A 19522-nucleotide genomic window follows, 5' to 3' on the forward strand; every position below is an offset into this window, starting at 1 on the left:
GACAAAGCATTGACAAATCCTTCGCATTTGAGTTTGATGAAGCATCAGCGAATCCTTTGCACTTGAGCTTGAAGAATCGGTTAATCCTCTGCATTTGAGCTTGAAGCATCCGTAAATCCTCGCACTTGAGTTTGACGAAGCATCGATGAATCTTCACATTGAGCTCGACTTCGCGACTTTGAACATGAAGATGCCATTAAAAAGCCTCACACTTGATCAAGAAGATGAAGCATCGATGAAACCTCTGAACTTGAAAATGGAAGAACATCTGCGTTTGATTTCAAAGAGGAAGCGAAGTGCACTCCAAGCGTGTGCCTTCTATTTACTGTGCTAGCTCCTTACGAGGGATGAACTTCTTCAATTCGTTATGTTGCCCCCAATAGGGATTAACATCTTCAATCAGTGTCATTCTTTAATAGGGATGATCAACATCAATCTTGTAGTATCATATTTGCGTGGTTGTCGTACCTCTTCTGATGGACTAGACTTAAATTTCTTTAAGTTCCCTTCGTACCTTTAAAGAAAGGGATCAAATCATGACATAGTTCAAGTTTTTTTTTTTTTTTTTTTTTTTTTTTTTTTTTTTTTTTCTGGACTGAACTTGAAGTTTCTTTCAAGCTGCCTATATACCCTTCATAATGATAGGGATCAAGTCATGATGTAGTTCAAAAAGAATGTTTTTTTTTTAATTGAACTGAACTTAAAGTTTCTTTTAAGCTGCCTACATACCCTTCATAATGATAGGGATCGAGTCATAATGTAGTTCAAGAAGAATGTTTTTTTTTTTTTTGCACGACTGAACTTAAATTTCTTTAAGTTGCCTACGTACCCTTTATAATGACAGGAATAGATTTTTTTTTTTTGAGGGGGCCATTCACATTTTAAGCTCATGCGGGTCAGGAGCATCATGCAGTTTAGGCTCTTGCGATGAGAAGCTTCTTAATTTAAACTTCAGAAGCTCTTATTTCATCATGGTTTTGATTATCCTCTTCATTTGTAGGATTCGTCAATATGATGAGTGTTGACTTCACTATCAAGGAATCTTCTGTACTTATGTCAACAGAAAATTTCCTCTTCATGCGTGAAGGGACACGACTGTGAATCTTTTCGTCATTGTTTTCTTCATGGAATGGCGTTGGCTTCAAGATTTTCATCCTTCCTTTACGTTGATCGCTTGTTGTCTTGAGATGATCAAAAGCAGATGTTGAAGATTGATCTTTCTTTGATGTGGATATACTTAGCCTTTTGAAGGCTGAAGTTCGAGCGGAAGTAGTCGTGGGACATTGGTCTTCTTCTCCTATCGTGGCCATACTCAATCTTTGAAAGACTGAAGATCGAGTACTTGAAGGCTTAATACGATCGAAGACAGAAGTTCTTTGCTTCATTTCTTCTGAGTCGTTGACTTCTTCAACAGTCACATGATTGTTGTTGACTTCCACTATGCCGACAGTGTGACATGCAAGAATATCTGATACTTTCTTTAGATGATTATTGAGAAAGCTTCTTGGGAGAAATTCTGTCGAAGTTGCCGGCCATCAGAATTGAGGGAAGTCCTTGTCTTCTTTCTTAGCAGGCTTACGCTTCCGTGTCATCTTTTTGCCTTTCTTTTTATGAGTCTTGTTTCTTCTTCTATAGTTTCGATAGGAACACGACTCTTTTTGGGTGAAGTTTGATTGTCTTCTCTTTGAATGAGTCACTACTATCCATCCTTCATTGTCATCTTCAACAAGATCATCTTTCATTTTGGAATTTTCTATTTGAATCTCTTGTTGGAACCGAACAATTATAGGCTCGAATTCTCCAAACTGGATCGGGCTTTGTCTTTGAGCATGGGACACAGAAAATAATGGAACATTTGAAGTCGCCGCTACTATAGCATGATTTGTCTGAGCTACTTCATCCAAATCTAACTCAATCTTCTTTTCACGAGCCAACTTCATAATTTGTTCCTTCAGCATGAAGCACCTTTCAACTGGGTGACTAATGACCTGATGATACTTGCAGTAGTTAGGATCATCTATTTTTCCTTCTTGTTCCGGCCGCTTGCATTCCAGTAGCTTAATAAGTTGCTTCTCTAGTAGTTGCTCCAACATATCTGCCACATCAGAGTCAGAGAATGGATAAACTTTCTTTTGTCGTTCTTTAAGAGTTGGACGACGCTTCTCGCTCTCATTGTGCCTTCTTTTAAATTTTGTTTGTTTTCCTTTGGAGGAAAATTTCAGCAGGGTCACATGAACGACCATAGATTCTTTGTGGCACTACCCATGATCTTTTCAGTGCCTTTGGCATCATTTTTGTATTTTCTCCCTTCAGAGACTAGGAAATCTTTAGTTCCCCTATTAGCAATACTCAGCTCCATATCATGAGCGCGTGTTGCCAGCTCCTCAAACGTATGAGGTTTTATCCCTTGTAGGTTGTAGAGAAGCTCCCAGTGCATGCCTTGAGTGCACATCTCCACTACAGATAATTCAGTAAGTCTATCTTTGCAATCCAGACTTAAAGCTCTCCATCGATTGATGTAATCGACGACTGTCTCTCCCTTCCACTGTTTGATGTTTGTCAGCTCCATCATGCTAACAGTGCGCCTTGTACTGTAGAAGCGGTTCAGGAACTCCCTTTCTAGTTGTTCCCAACTATCAATCACTTCTGGCTCCAAATCAGTATACCAATCAAAAGCATTTCCTTTCAAGATACGAACGAACTGCTTGACTAGCTGGTCTCCTCTGGTTCCTGCATTTTCGCAGGTTTCAATGAAATGTGCAACATGTTGTTTTGGATTGCCCTTTCTATCGAACTGCTGGAACTTTGGAGGTTGATACCCAGCTGGCATTCTCAGGTTGTCAATTCTCTTGGTGTATGGCTTCGGGTACATAAAGAAAGTTTGCAATGGTCTTCCGTATTGAGTTCTTATGGAGTTTGTGATCATATCCTGGAGCTATTGAGCTGATAAGGAGGCAACAAAGGTGGATTGTGGTGGCTGACTTTCCTGCAAGACAGTCTTTTCTTTGTCATTGCCTTTTGTAGCTGAAGATTGACTTAATTCAGCAGTATCTTAAGCTTGTATCTGATCTTTTAAAGCAGCAATTTCATGATCTCGCTCCTCTACAGCTTTCATTAGAAAATTTATCTTTACCTCCATCTCTGCCATGGTCGACTCAGTTGTTATGTTAGTCATCATGACAGACACTACATCAAATGTGATTCTTTCTCTAATAGATCAGTAGCAGAAGCATAGTTGTTGAACAAGGGATTTTTTCTAATGACGATCCCATCTTTAGGAGATTCCATCAGCTGGTCCCAGATTTCCTCCGTGATGACAGAGCTTATGTAAGTGTTGGTTGCAATGGTAGCTTTGATGCAACTTTCTTTGGTGCCATTTGTAGATTTATTAGACTTGGATGACGAGAGAGAGATGAGAGGTAGAGATGTCCCACCGGGCGTACCAATTTGTTCGCACGAGATTCCAAGAGAAATTTATTTCGTGGAACTTGAACTTTGTATTTATATTAATTTTGTGGAAAATGAGTACAATCTCTAATACACAGTATTTTGATGCTTTCAAAATAAACTATAAACTTTAAACTAGTTGATCTTTTTGGGTGATCGGCCTTTGGGCTTGTTGATCTTCTTGGATGATCGACCTTTGGGCTTGATGATCTTCTAAGATGATCGGCCTTTGGGCTTGCTGATCTTCTAAGATGATCGGTCTTTAGGCTTGATGATCTTTTTGGATTATTAGCCTTTAGGCTTGTTGATCTTATTGGAGGATTAGTGTTCACACGAGGCTTCTAGAAAACTTGCTTCGTGGAGTTGAACTTGAGTTGGTGTTGATATTGAAGTTGATTTGATGCGATGCGGTTCGATTTCTAATACTTGATCCTCTGATTCTCTCTCAGTTGGGTAAATGTGCTTGACCTGAAGAAGAAAAACACCGAACGTTCTTGAAGCAGAAGTCTTAGAAGAGTCTTCTTTGTGTCTTCAAGAGTCTTTTGTCTTCTAGGAGTGGAGTCTTGGAAGTCTTCTACTTGTTGATGAATTCTCTAGACTCTCTGAATATAGAAAATGCTTGTATCTTCAAAGGACTTTAATCTTCAGAATGCTTGTATCTTCAAAGGACTTCAGTCTTTAGAATGCTTGTATCTTCAAAGGACTTCAGTCCTTAGAATGCTTGTATCTTCAAAGGACTTCAGTCTTCAGGTGTGATCAGCTTCAGGAGTCAAGGAGTCTTTTAGTTATAGAGAATTCCCTATAAGCTCTTTGGAGTATAGAATTACTGACCCCTCCAAATGAGGAGAGTTTATCTATTTATAAAGTTCACAAGTGGGCTTGGGCTTGATTGATCCATGGGTCTGGCCTTTGGGCCCAATTAGTTGAACTTGGGCTTGGTTGGTCCATGGGGTTGGCCTTTAGGCCCAATTAGTCGGATTTAGGCCTAATTTGACATTTGGGTCAAATTCAACCTATTTTTTTTACTTAGTTGGACTTTGACCTAAATAATAATATCAAATTGGGTCCAATTAATCTTATTTGATTCAACGGTCATGATAAAACCACATGACATCATCGAAATTTGTCTTCAACTTTAATTCAGGACATATGTCAACTCCTAATTGAGCCCAAATTTAATAATTTGGAATTTCGTCATTAATTTAGTAAATGACGTGGCAACTTGTGATTGGTCCAAAATTTCTCATTCAACAAAGTGCTTTGAACTTTTTTCTTTTTATTGTGGTCGTTGTATTTTTAAATGTTTAAATTGAGTCTTTGTATTTTCAATAAAACATAAATTCAATATTAATTTATATCAAAATTGGTGAAATAATAACAGTAATTTTATGGTAATTTTTTTTAAAAAAAAACACTTGAATATATTTCCAAAATTTTTATCGGATATATTAATAGAGATTATTTTTTGTTTTTTGAAAAAATAAACAAAATAATAAATAACACTATGAACTATTTTTAAGATTTATTGAAATTAATATATAGACTACATTTGGAGATTTAAAGTAGACTAAAATGTACTTACACCAAAATGACATTTTAACCTATTTTATAAATACATTTGGCCTTATCCAATTTTAAAATACTCAATAATTTTTTCTTTTCAATACAACAAATGTAGAAAAGATTAGATTTAACCCTCCAATCATAAAGGAAAAAGTACATATTAATTACCGTTGAGCTACGTCTATGTTCACTACATAAGAATTAAATTGTTACCTACCTTCATTACAAATACTCATACTGTTATATATATTACCTACTAAAGTTGGAGGGCTTAATTAATTATTACTTAAAATGCATGTTTGAATTTAAACCAATATTCAAAAATAAAATTAAGTTGTTAAAAGGGAAATTATTTCAAATGGTAAAACTGTTGAAAATATTTACAAAATATAACACAATTTTAGAACTATCACTGATAGACATTGATAGACACTGATAGACACTGATAGACTTCTATCAACGATATTGATAGACACAGATAGAAGTCTATCAGTGTCTATTAACATTTATCATTGATAGTTCTAAAATTTTGCTATATCTTGTAAATATTTTGGTTTATTTTCTATATTTAAAAACAACCATTGTTAAAAACTATTTTTTTTTTTTTTAATATTATTGAAATTATAGAAAATACCTCCGAACTTTGTATTTTGTTTAAAAAAAAAATGTCTCTGAACTTTCAAAAGTTTCTTAAATACCCTTAAATTTTAAAAACAAAAGTAGAAAAAAAACTATTACTATTAGTTTTATTTTTTCATTGAATTTTTTTAATTTCATTAATGCTTTTAAACTTAAAAAAATTCAAAAATATCCATACCGTTAAATATATGAATAGAAACTGTCAGCATACCTCATTTCAAAAATATAGTTGAACTTTCAAAAGTTGTATTAAGATCCTTAAACTTTGAAAATAAAATTAAAAAAATCCTTTAGTGGTAGTATATAGAGGAAATCTTTTTCTTTTTTGGGAAAAATAAGGATATTAATGCAATTTTTGAAAGTTTTACGGTACTTTCGAAACAAGGTGCTAACGGTTCTTATCCATATACCATAGTATGAGTATATTTTTTTAAAACTATAGTGTTAAAGTTTAAGGGCATTGATGAAACTTTTGAAAGTTTAAAGGTATTTTCTTAAACAAAAACTAACCGTTCCAGTTAACAATTAAACAGTAAAGATATTTAACTTTTTAAAACTAAATTCAAATGTATTATAAAAACTTTTAAAAGTTGAAGAATATTTTAAAAATAAAATGCACCATTCAAGAGTATTTTCAATAACTTAACCTTCAAGTATTTGGTTTGAGTTTTTCAAACATTTTAAGAAAATAAATAATAAAGCAAGAAAACTATAATGTATAGTAGTTATCAAACGAACTAAATAATCCCTCGAATGGAAGTATGTGCACAAAAATGTTAGAAACTTTAAATGTTATTATTATACCTTATCAAATTATATATCTATAGAAAATTTCACAAAATCCCAAACCCAAAACTTTTTCTACCAATGATCTCTTTCTAAACATTTTTCTATCAATGACCTCTTTCTAAAAAATTTTCTACCACTGATCTTTCCCTTATGCGAAATATCAAAATTACCTCTAATTTTTAAAAAGCCTTCAGACCGCCACATTTCTTCTTCCTTCTACGATTTCCCCAGTCCTTCATTCAATGTGCATTCAATATATCACCAACATTCCACCAAAATATTTATTCCCAACTAATATTCTGAAGATAATGGAACGTCTCTCTCATTATTCACTTTTTGTCGTCGAACTCCCCACGAGAAACATCTCGAGATGCTTTCGGTTATGATGCCTTCGGTACTAATGCATTCCATTGTAATATCTCGAGATCCCATGCTCCCATGCAATATCTATAGCGAACCAGAGAAACATTAATGTTCAAACATTATGTGCAAAATAGTTTACAGTTGAGTGTGTGCTTGCTGCTTATGCCAAACTAATCTTCCCAGTTGGACACAGTCAAGAATGGGTTGGAGATTTTGAACCAATTCTACCACCGCAAAAGGTAGTAAGTGTAGCTTGACATCAAACCGTCAGGATGCCTTCAATTGGAGAGGAGCCACGACAAATACACAGGTATGCACGATGTGGTCAAGTAGGACATAACAAGAAAACGTTCAAACAAACGTTGATATCACCTGGCACTGACCCATCTAGACTAAACAATGTGTAATTTTCACTTTCGCTTCAATTTTTCTATATAACACCAATTATATTCTGTACAACACCAATTATTTTGTACAAATTTACACTATACAATATGTAATCTTAGCACCAATTATTATACTATACAATATGTAATTTTAGCACGAATGTATCTAAATAATCGCTTAGTTATTTATTTGCTTAGTTAAATGTACAACACCGGTATTCTACAAATTTAGCACAAATTTATCTAAACGAAAACTAAACAATCGCGTAACAGTTAGCTAAACGATTGCTTAGTATTATCTAAACGACCGCATAACAAAACCTAAACGATCGTTTAGTATTATCTACACGATCGCATAACAAAACCTAAACGATCGCTTAGTATTATCTACCCGATCGCATAACAAAACCTAAGTGATCGCTTAGTATTAGCCAAACGATCGCTTTATAAATTGTTACACAATCGCGTAATGGATATTAAATGATCGCGCAACAGTTAGCTAAATGGTTGCTTAGTATTATCTAAACGATGGCTTAGTATTAGCCAAACATTTACATAATGGATATGTAAGCGATCGCGGAACAGTTAGCTAAATGATCACTTAGTATTCTTTAAACGATCGTTTAATAAAAACTATAGTGGATAGCTAAACGATCGCTTAGTAATATCTATCCGATTGCTTAGTAATATCTAAATGCTCGCTTAAAGTATTCGTAGAGACGCGTTCACCATGCGGTCTGAAGACTTTTTAAAAACTGGATGTAATTTTGAAATTTCGCATGGGAAAAAAGTCAGTGGTAGAAAAGTTTTTAGGAATAGATCATTAGTAGAAAAATTTTTGAGTTTCGGATCATTTCGTGAAATTTTCCATATATATATATATACTATAATTAATTTACTGTCACATCACCAACTTTTTATAATCATGTGGGTTTCGACAATATTAAATAAATTTTATTAATAAAAATACTAATATAAATAGTTAGATATTTTTCTTATATATTAGCAATATTTTAAAATTGAAATTAAAGAGAATAAGGTGCTCTAATCATCGTGGTTCCCTAATTTTTATCACATAAAATAAATAATTTAAAAAAATATATTCTAATAGGATGATAATCGGACTACAGAAAAAATAGTGGAACCCGACTGTAGCTAAGTTTTTATGAAAATTAAATTAAACATGTCATGTCCCATAGGAACATAGATTTTATTGCATTGAAATAAAAAAAAAAAAGAAAAAGAAAAAGAAAAAGTAGGATAGGTGGAAGTAGGAGCGTCGCAGTGGCCGAGACATTGGACGGCGCTAAGGGAAATAAAAGAGCATTCCATCGTCGAGGTGTCGGGGAAACGCAGCATCCTATGAAATTAACCCACCAAATGTCCGGATGTTAACCTCTCCTCCTCTTCTTTAACTACGCATCTATTGATAAATTTATTGGTCCTATGCTTGCTTCTGTATATATTGAAATTTCAACTTCCTTTCGTCTTTTTTCCCCCTTTTATCTATTATTTCTTTATTTCAATCAAATCATTCTAACAACATAAATTGAACAAAATCTTAAAAAAAAATTTGACTTAATACTTGAAAGCTGCTAAATTGATCTAAATTTAAACTTGGTAAGTTATTTAACTTCAAGATTGTTTAACATTTTTCTCTATCGATGAGTATGGTTGAAAAGAATCGAGAAAAACATATGAAAACGAGTAGTTATTTAGTTAAAATGTCCTTTTATAGAAGGAGATACAACCAAAATAAAATCTCAAAACGAAAATTATGCGATCGTACAACGAGAAATACGTATTTGTCTACCTACGCGATCGTGCACACCTTTTGTTGCACAATCATGCGGCCACATAACTCTCATTGTGTGATTTTGTTTGGATCATAACTCTATCCGATACAACTTTGTTTTAGTTAAATGACCACTCGTTTTCATAATTTTTTTAATGTCCTTGTTTATAAATTGAGTAAAATGTTAAAAATCATCTTGACTTTGAAATGACTTCACAAAGTTTAAACTTAGACTATTTATGGTTGATGTTTTGGTAATACGAGGATAAAGATGATAATTTCACTCTAAAAACGGTTTAAAAGAACATGTACTGAAAAAAGAGATCAATTGTATAAAACAGTTTTGAGTTTTGGGTCATTTTGAGCCATTTTCCAAAGTTGTACCTGTATACATATATAAATGTTATGTTAATGGAAAATTAAATCCTAAATTGAGATTATCACTCTCAAATCGACAATAGGATGCATTTTTTAGATATGGATTTAGCGTCCCACATTCCGTTACAATTACAGACATAGGTAAATAAAAATAAATATAATTAAGTGAGTCCAATTTTTTAGATTACAATTGATGGATTGTGTTTTCCTGAAAATGAATATACCTAGTCAATAACTTTAACATCCCTAGCCACCAACCAAAAATAAGAAAGAAAGAAAGTACAACTTAACAAGAAAATTTCTTGTGAGTTCTACTCCTAGCATTTGATCGAATATTAAATAATATATTGTTTTATTTCATGGGTCTCACATAATTTTTAAAAGCATCTTTTATAGTAAATAGTTAATGAAAGTAGCATAAAAATGGTTAAGACATAATTATGGTCTATTTACTTTAAGTTTCATTCCATTTAGTATCTTTACTTTTAATTATCTAATTTTATTGTCTGTATTTTTAATAAATTTTAAATTTAATTTTCTTATTTTCAATAAATTTTAATTGATTAATAATGATAATACTAATTTTCGTGCAAGGAAAGAAATATACTACGATTTTTTTTTAAAAAAAAATATATCAACAATAAAATAGAATAATGATTAATTTTATGATTTATTACATGTGTAAAGATTAAAATTGAATATTAAAAAATCATATTAAAGTAAAATAGAGCAAAGTTGAAAGTAAAGGAAAAAACCTATTTTAACTGTAAAAAAGTTACCATTTTTTATCCATGTGATTCCAATAGGATGTCGATTCGTTGACATGTTCCCACACTAAGAACTTTACAAGTGTCCACCAATTTCTCTTCTCATACACAATCACATAATCATTCATGCTAGTCATTGAACGAAATTAACGAATAAATGAAGTCACACATAAAATTTAGGGTTGGAAAAATATCCACTTATAACCTAAATGTGAAATTATATCGATTAAAATTTGAATTGATAATTATATCCATTTAAATTTAAATTTTTGTAAATGTATTAATTTATACTATCTATTATGTTTCATTTGAATAAATATTGTACTGGACTTATAATTTTATCAATTAAACCATTATTTTCATAAGAAAATCAATTTGGACTCTCAGGTAAGATTACCTTTGAAAATGTTTAGTACATCAATTCTAATCATTCATTTTGTTAACTTGGTATTTGAAGAAGTCTACACACGTGTAAGAAATGGTAGATTGGTGATTTTTAGGTAATATAAATAAAGAGTTTTTATTGATTCACGTATGGTAATTAAAAAGTTTAATTGAAATAGCTATACATCTCACATAATACTTTTTCAATTAAATTTGAAAAATTGTCAAAATGAAACACGTACCAAAGTTCAATGTTTTAATTGATATAATGATTAGTTTAAAATTTCTCTTGACACAATCTCAAAATTTAAGGGTATAAATTGAAACTTTTCTCTAAAATTTAATCATAGTAGTTACCAAACTATTGAACCAAATAAAAAAGAGCCCAAAGAAGGATTATTTGATAGATTGATCTTCAAAATTGGCTCAAAATGTTATTTGACCTAATTTTTCAGAATTAGGTTTATAACTATTTTCAAACTTATTTTAATATTTATTTTTCTTCTACTCTCTCCCCAGCCTTTCTACCTCTTGTCTCTTTCTCTAGACTTCTTATTTAAATTTCATCTCCAATTAGGCTTACTTTTCTATATTTCAATTCTGACGGAGACAATGACGACAACGAATGGAAAATGAATTAGAACTATAACAAAAAGGAAAAAGTGAGCTAGAACTAGAATTGGAGAGAGAAAGTGAAGTCGAAAGGAAAAAGATAATCCAAAAAGCAATTCATTTTCATTTTGGTGAGGAAATACGAAATATAAAGAACTGATTAACACTAACAAACGAAATACAACTCAATTGGATACAAACAACTATAATGCAAACATACAAACATTGTATACAATAACAATTTCAAAAAGTAAGCGAGATGGAATAACAAGGGCTATAAGCTAAAATAATCACAAATAGGTAGTCGAGAAACGTTTATGATAAACACGGTCCCGAAGACAATTATTCACTTTGCATGGACTGTAAACAAACTACATCGATCGTCTCAACATTATAAAATGACTAATTTCAATAGAACAACAACCTCAAACTATTCGAATTTAACAAAACTCTTAGATATTTGCTCTCAACTCAACTCAAGATCGAAAGAAAGAAATGAAAGAATTCTTCAAATTGGAATGTGATGCTCCAAATGAAGAAAGAAGTGGATATTTATATGCTAACAATTTAATAATTCTTTAAATAAAAAAATAAAATCAAATAAATATAAAATTAAAATATTTATTAAATTCGACTAAATTGAATAGTTACCAAAATCATATCCAACTCATTCAAATGAAAGAAAAACTACGAATTCAACATATGAAAGTGAAATTTATAAATAAAACATCATAATGTAGAATATCCAATACATTATTTTAAAATCTGAAAAAAGGGTACTTACTTGTAAAAATTAAAGAGGAAGATTTTTTAAGTGTGAAATAATAAAGTGGGAGGAAGAACGAGGGACTCGCATTTCAGAAACAGAGTACGGTGGCAATGGCAATGGCGATGGCGTCCTCTGCCTCTGCTTCGGACATCGAAACCCACGGTCTTCTCGGGTCCGAAACATTTGACCAAAGAAAGCTCCGAAAACCCATAAAATCCAAAACCAAAACCTCGGAACTCTCCAAAAAACAAAAAAAACAAAACAAAACAAAAAAGAAAACCCCTTTTTCCTCTTCCTCCACCACTCGTTCAATTGTAACCGAAAACCACAATAATCCCCTGCTTCTCACTCACGCACACACTTTCACAAAACAGAGAGAGAAACAGAACAAAAACGAAAGCAAAAAGCTTCCGTTTCTTTTCCTTCCCACTTTTAAAACACAGCTGCTCCATTTCCATACTCTGTTTTTCAAGCAAAAGCTTCTCATTAATGGCGGATAATCAGTCCTTTAGTGGGGACCACCTTGGACCAACAACAGCTACCACTTTCTCTCAGCTTCTGTTTTCCTCTCAACATGATGATGAAACTGATGATATTGATGTTGATGTTGATAAAAGTCATCCTCTTCATCATCAAATCTTTGATTACTCTGTTTCCTCTGCTTCTGCTTCTTTCGCCATTGATAACCCACCCAAAATGCTCTGTTTCGGCAGTAAAGAAGAAGACGAAGAACATCCACAGCTGGGTTTTAAATCGCGTCAAAGATCAAGCCACGCATGCAGTGATTCCTCTTCAACTTCTTCTGGGAATGGCCTCAAATCCGATTCCGTAAACACAAATATTGTGGCTTTTTAAGTTTTAACTTCCTTCCTCCTTGTTTCTTTCTTTTTTACCTATTTTAAATTGAACTGTTCGTTTTTGTAGAAATTGAAAAGGAGAAATGGGTCAAACCCAGAAACGGCAGCCATTAAAGAAGCTTCTTTACTGAACCAGAAAGCTTCGAAAAAGACCAAATCTGATGCTCCCTGTTCTGCTGGACATGCAAAGGTCAATTTTTGCCATAACTTTCATGTTCTTCTTTTTCTCTCTCTCTGTTTCTTAAATGGGTTTTGCTTTTTTTCAGAGGAAGGAGAAATTAGGGGAAAGAATCACAGCACTACAACAATTGGTTTCACCCTTTGGCAAGGTTGCAATAAACAATAAAATTTAATTTGATTCTTCAATTTTATGAGAATTTCATATAATTTTATTTTGGATGTTGATAAATTAAAAAAACAGACAGATACAGCATCAGTACTTCATGAAGCAATGGGTTACATCAAATTTCTACATGAACAAGTTCAAGTCTTGTGCAGTCCTTACTTGCAAAAAAGTCAGCTGCTTTCTTCTCAATCAGTCAGTGTAAGCACTTTCTGACTAAAAAGAAGAAGCTTTTATTATTATTATTATATTATAAAAAAAGAAAACCCTTTTTTCTTTTTCTTTCTGTTTCTGAAGGGAAGAGAAAATGGAGAAACAGAGGGGGATCTGAAAAGCAGAGGATTGTGTTTGATTCCAGTGGACTGTAGCTTGCATTTGGCTAATTGTACAGTTGCAGACTTTTGGTCTCCAGCGATGGCTATGGGGAGGAAGCTTTGAGAAATGGAAGGTTGGATTTTGAAGTTTGATGTGTACAAAGAAGAGGGTTTGGCTTTGTTTTTGGGTACTGTTTTTTTGACTTGTTAGCTTTTGACTTAAATGAATCAGAAGTATATAATCAGAAGTATAGCAGAAGACGTGTGAAGAAGATGTAAATCAACACTTCTTTTTTTGATGGGAAAGAAATAGATGTGAAAAGCTGTTGCTTTCTTTTGTACTTTTTCTGTTTTCTTTTGTTCTTTTTCCTCTTTTTAGGGGTTTCAGTTATTAAACTTGTTATTTGGATGATTGGTTAAGAATAGAAAGACATAAGTGGCACTTCTGCTCTTTCTGGGTTGTGTTTATTTGGGAAGGTATATATACTTTTTTGATATGGATAACCTTGATTGCAGTCGTTTACCCTAGTTTTTTTAAATAATGAACGACTCTATGTCATTGTCAAGATAATTATATACATTGTGATTTTATTGAGTTTAAAGTTAGACCTCATTCAATAATAGTGCCCTCATACACTAGGACTCTTTCTTTCTCTCTCTTTTGTGTTTGTACTTGCGTTTCTCCTTTATCCTTTGATATTCATGTTCAACTAATCCAATACATTCGTATTTATAGACATTAGAGCTCTTCTTCTCTCGCTTCTTTACGCTCACTCTTTCACTCTCTCACCTACACTCCTTGACCATTAGCAATGGTGCACGAGAGACCATATGAATAACTAACAGTACAAATTGTTAGTGGGCTATGACAATGGTAGATGGTTATCTTTCATTACTTTCAAAAATTGGGACAAACGACGTTAACCATAAGAAATTTAAGTTTTCTGTACAAATAACTCAAGTTTAGGCCGTATGATAACACTTCTATTTCTTAGTTTTTTGTTTTTGAAATTTATGATTGTTTCCTTCCAATTTCTCATAAGAAATTACTTGAATTTCTAATTATCAAATTTTTAATCACTTACCTTTGATGTTCGATTATGATCCTACGTTGACATGAGTATCTCTAGGATTGGAATACACTTTTTTTTTTTTGTACAATACTGCAAAGAAAACTAGATCAAAGGGGTGTGACACTACAATCATTATATTGATTGCATACCCATAGAGGATGCTCTTTTAACCAAACTTCTGAATGAAAAACCACTAATGTATCCTTTTCAATGCTTCTCACGTAGGTTTTCAACAAAAGGTTGAATTTCATTTTCAAAACGGTATGAGTTAGAAAATTATTGTAATTTTGTATGCTTGTATACGTGACATTCGAAATTTTCCCTGCATGCTATTTGAGAAATCAAATATCGTAGAAAGAATTGTAAAATCAAATGTAGATCATTGTTGTGTCATAAAAGAACCATTGCCTTAAAAGAAAAATTTGATGCAACCTTGATACTAAATTGCTTATTCAGACGTGCACTAGATGGAGAAGGATTGGAATTAGTGAAAAACGGTTGCTTAGATCAATAGTTTGAAGATAAGAGGATAAGAATATGAAGGAGAAGATCATAATTAATAATATTAAAAATTGTAAATTTGTTAGGAAGTAATTGTTAATTCTACTATAATCTAATTATAAAAGCACGTAAGAAATAGATTTTAAAAACGGTGAGAATGAACATATAATTAAAAAAGTGATTCTAACAGATTTATTCACAGCAAAACAATTAAGATTTTAACGCAATCAGTCTTATCACTCTCAAACACAACGTAAGATAAGAGAATGTTTCAAAACCATTTCCTAAACATTAAGGTGCTAATGTTTTTAACTTAAAAACCAAATGGAAATATATCTTTGAAACTCACACACCAAAAGTGTATTTGCTCAAATTATCTCAAGTTTTCTTTCTTTCTTTCTTTTTCTATTTTTAGTTCAATAATTTGTGTGGTTGTGGCGAATTCGAACAGGATACTTTTAATAATATTCAAGATCTATCAAACATTTTTTAAAGTCGATACCTAATAAACACAATTCTTAAAATCTATATTTTATTTCACAATCATTTGATTTTTGGGATTTGCAATTGATATGAAAGTATTAATTAGTATACATTTTCAAATCTAGTAAACACTTCTTGGATTTACAAATACAACAAAATTTTTATAAATATAGCAAAATATTTATAAATATAGAAAAATATTTTAATTTACATTATTATATTTCAAGTTTACTGTTCTTAACTTCGAATGGTATTCCAATTTTTGTACACACAAATGATTTAATTTTAAAATGAATGTAAACTAAGTGAATGTTGATTCACTAATGATATACATGATTTCTAATAATCATCGTGTACACGATTGTTTATACACCAATGAAATATTTGATCTAGTACCCAAAAAACATGTCAAATGAATACTAATGCACTCCTTGAAAAAAATTAATGCTAATACACACTTTGACATGCATGTCAACTAAGTGTTAGAACCAAGGGCGGAAATATCGATATGGATATAAGTATTAGCAACTCAAATTTTCAAATATATATTGTTGGAAATGATTTTGGGCCAAGGCCCATAGCAAATACAAAAGTGGAAAAACTAGCCGTTTATAACCGTTGAGAACTAGCCGTTTTCTTATCATTTTCTTCTTCATCATCTTCTTTATAAAGAAGAAAGTTTTGCAAGATCAAAGGAGAAATTCTTGATTTTCAAGATTTCCAATCTTTACTTCTTTTCTCTACCATTTCTGAGCAATTTTTCATCGATTCCAACTCGATCTTCGACGAGTGCATGTCAAAGATCAGAAGTTGTGTTAATCTTGGGGAGCAACCGACTTTGGTAATGTAACATCAAGGTCGCTCGATCTTGCTTTCAAGGCAGTGTGTTTATCCATGACAAAATAATCGACATTCAGTTCCAACAATAACAATTTGAAAGAAAGAATTCACTCGAAATAATTTTCAAATGTCTATCAAATTGGCAGAGTTCTCGAATCTATCCAAAATTGAAACATTTCCTTCACTCGCAGTCTCACCCAATCTCAATCCGAGAAGTTTTCACCCGATTTCATGATATCATGATCCGAGGGAATAAAGATCAAGAAATTTGTCGTAAAGAAAGTTAAAGCTAAAGCTAAGTTAAATCGATGCACTGGTATCTTTTCTTCAATCCCTCCCTCCACTTTGTTAAATACTTTCTCAGAGTTTGTTGTATACGTTCTTACCTTGTGATTGATATTTAATTTTTTTTTCCTGATTTACTATTTCTACAAATGGGTTCCAATGAAAATGAGATTTTGAAGCCTAAATTAACTACTACTCTTCTTATAAAGAATGTCTTTATTGTTTGTAGTTTCTTATTTTTGGAATTGGGTTTTGATTGTACATAGACTATCGTGGTCGAATTAATGGTAGATTTTTTTAAAAAAAAAGAAATCAAATTCCACTGTAGTAATTTTACGTGTAAATAATTATTTAGCTCCTATTTTATTTATTTTATAAAGGTAAATGATGATCTAGGTAGGGGATATAGTCTAATTTGTGGAAAGGTATAATCACGAGTCACCAAATTGAAATAAATTATGTTAGAAAGAACTTTTGAGAGAGATTATATTTTGGTTCCTAGTTTTTAGCTTGTAGGGATATTTGAAATTAGAAAATTTGTCATTTCAAATTGAAAAGAAAAAGTAAGAAAAAAGATAGAAAGTAGATATTTGAGAGAACAATTTAAGAAAATAATGACTAAATAATTATGCATTAATTTTCAAAATGAGTTGACAAATTTTGTGAGACAATATTCAACTTATTGTATTTTCATTTGTAATTAGTAAATTGATTTATGTTGATTGTCTCACAAAATTGAATCAAATCAAGAAGATATCACTGTCATGAACATCTAAACTGACAGTGACAAATAACCACAAGACCCAATATCATGCTACAAAAATCACATATTCCTAAACTCCATCACAAGCACATGGATCTTCAATGTCTAAAAGGAAACAAACCAATTGGGTTTAAATGAATCTTTAAATATTTTGATGCATATTCTCAATGACTAAAATATTTGAAATAGCCATCATAAACTCTTGATATATGTATAATACATTGCATGGATGTAAAGAAGTATTTACTCAAGTTGTTTAAGCTGATTATGTGAATATTTGTTAATATCCTTTGATACATGTATTTATTCAAATTTATTTGAGTTGATTGTGTGATTATCTGTTTGTATGTTGATGGTATACTGATATTTGATACAAGCATAGATGTAAGTAATAATACTAAGTTATTTGTGTCCTCGGAATTTGAAATGAAAGATTTTGGTGAGGATGATGTGACACTTGGTGTTAAGATAAGGAAAACTGAAAATTGATTTTCTTTATATCAATCACACATTGAAAAATGAGATTTGATTACTTTGATGATGCTCTTGTAAGAACACCTTATGATACTAGTATGAATCTTAAGAAAAATAAGGAAGATAGTGTTTCTCGATCTGAATATATTTATTATAGGAAATGTTATGTTTTTATGAACTAAAATAGACCTATGATTAAAGATAATTTAATTGCTCTTCATCGTTTATTAAGGTATCTTAATGGTATAATAGATTATTGTTTGCATTATTTTTCTACCATACTAGAAGGATAGTGTATGTAAACTAGGTAACTTAGAATGACGAAGTAAGCTTTACTAGTGGATGTGTTCTTATTGGGTAGAGGAGCTATTTCATGGAAGTCTGCAAAACAGAATTGTATAGCAAGGTCCGCCATGGAGTCTGAATTTATTGCTTTAGAATTAGCAGAACAAGAGGTTGAGTGGCTTAGAAACCTATTGGAAGATGCACCATTGTTAGCCATATCAGTATGAGTGGCTTAGAAGTCTACTGGGAGATGTACTATTTTGGGGGACATTAGTACCAATCTCTTTGCACTGTGATTCATAGGCTATCATCGGAATTACCAAGAATAGTGTGTATGATGGCAAGAGGAGGCATATACGCCTCAGGCATGAAGCTGTGAAGCAATTATTGAAAAGAGGATTATTTTATTGTAAGGTTTGAGAGGAATTTTGCAGATCCTCTCACTAAAGGCCTAACAAGGAAAGTAATTCTAGAATTTTCAACTATATGTGACTCAAACCATTATAGTGATCTATAACCCTTTATCTGGGTGATCTATCGTGATAGACTTGATGGTCCATAACCCTTTATCTAGGTGATTTATTGCGATTTATTTGATGGTTCATAGCCCTTCATTTGGGTGGTCCTAGTATGGACTTGATGGACAGAACTAAAACCTTTAAAAATTCCATAGTCCTTCCTTTGGGTGGTCTTGGCATGGACTTGATGGATAATTGTAAAATCTTCGTAGCTCAACTTTTGAGTGGCCTGCCTTTGACAGACTTGATGAAGTTGATCTTGGTGTGGACTAGATGTGAAGTTTTTATAACTCAGCTTCTGAGTAGTCTATTGCGATAGACTTGATGAAGCAATTAATGTGATTGTGAAGGTGTGGCTGCCTTCTATGAAAAGGTTTAAAGGGAGCTTTCACGTTGACCTAAGGTTCTATGTGCATGGCCTGAAACAACATGCTTTTATTGCGGAATCGATGGAAATTTAAGAAGTAAAACATGTCGTGGGGGTCTCAACCATAGTTATTGAAAGTTTAAGAGATAACTCACTTTCTCTAATAAAGTTATTATCCTACTTCATTATGCATCAATTCAAATAGATATGGATACTTAAGTTTGTTCTCCTATCTTTGCTCAAAAACAATTTTAAAGTTTTAAAGTTTTCAAGGTTTTTCAGTTGCTTTGCTATACTTGTCATTTGTGGGGATTTTCGGAAATGACTTTGGGCCAAGACCTATAGCAAATACAAAAAATGGAAACACTAACCCTTAACGGTTGGAAACTAGCTATTTATAGCCATTGAAAATAGCCGTTTATAGCTGTTGGAAACTAGTCGTTTATAGGCATTGAAAACTAGTCGTTTCTTCTTTTCCTTTTCTTCTTCCACATCTTCTTTATAAAGAAGAAAGTTTTGCAAGATCA

General features: G+C 32.1%; 1 protein-coding gene and 1 pseudogene across 2 annotated transcripts; one reads left to right on the forward strand and one right to left on the reverse strand.

Moving 5' to 3' along the window:
- Positions 1–1535: 1535 nt before the first annotated feature.
- On the reverse strand, positions 1536–12344 carry LOC150036157 (uncharacterized; annotated as a pseudogene).
- Positions 12246–13910, forward strand: LOC150036158 (uncharacterized). 2 transcript variants are annotated; one of them, XM_090314062.1, is made up of 5 exons: positions 12246–12720; positions 12817–12939; positions 13016–13078; positions 13171–13293; positions 13390–13910. In XM_090314062.1, the coding sequence occupies exons 1-5, from the start codon at positions 12382–12384 to the stop codon at positions 13528–13530; spliced, it is 789 nt and encodes a 262-aa protein (XP_090170188.1). In that variant the 5' UTR covers positions 12246–12381; the 3' UTR covers positions 13531–13910. The 2 variants fall into 2 exon arrangements, with proteins under 2 accessions (XP_090170188.1, XP_090170189.1); XM_090314063.1 differs by having other exon boundaries at positions 12253–12720; positions 13175–13293.
- Positions 13911–19522: the final 5612 nt, after the last annotated feature.

The sequence above is a fragment of the Benincasa hispida genome, chromosome 5 (assembly GCF_027475165.1).
Source record: "Benincasa hispida cultivar pf3 chromosome 5, pf3_genome.v1.1, whole genome shotgun sequence".
NCBI classification, from domain to species: Eukaryota; Viridiplantae; Streptophyta; class Magnoliopsida; order Cucurbitales; family Cucurbitaceae; genus Benincasa; species Benincasa hispida.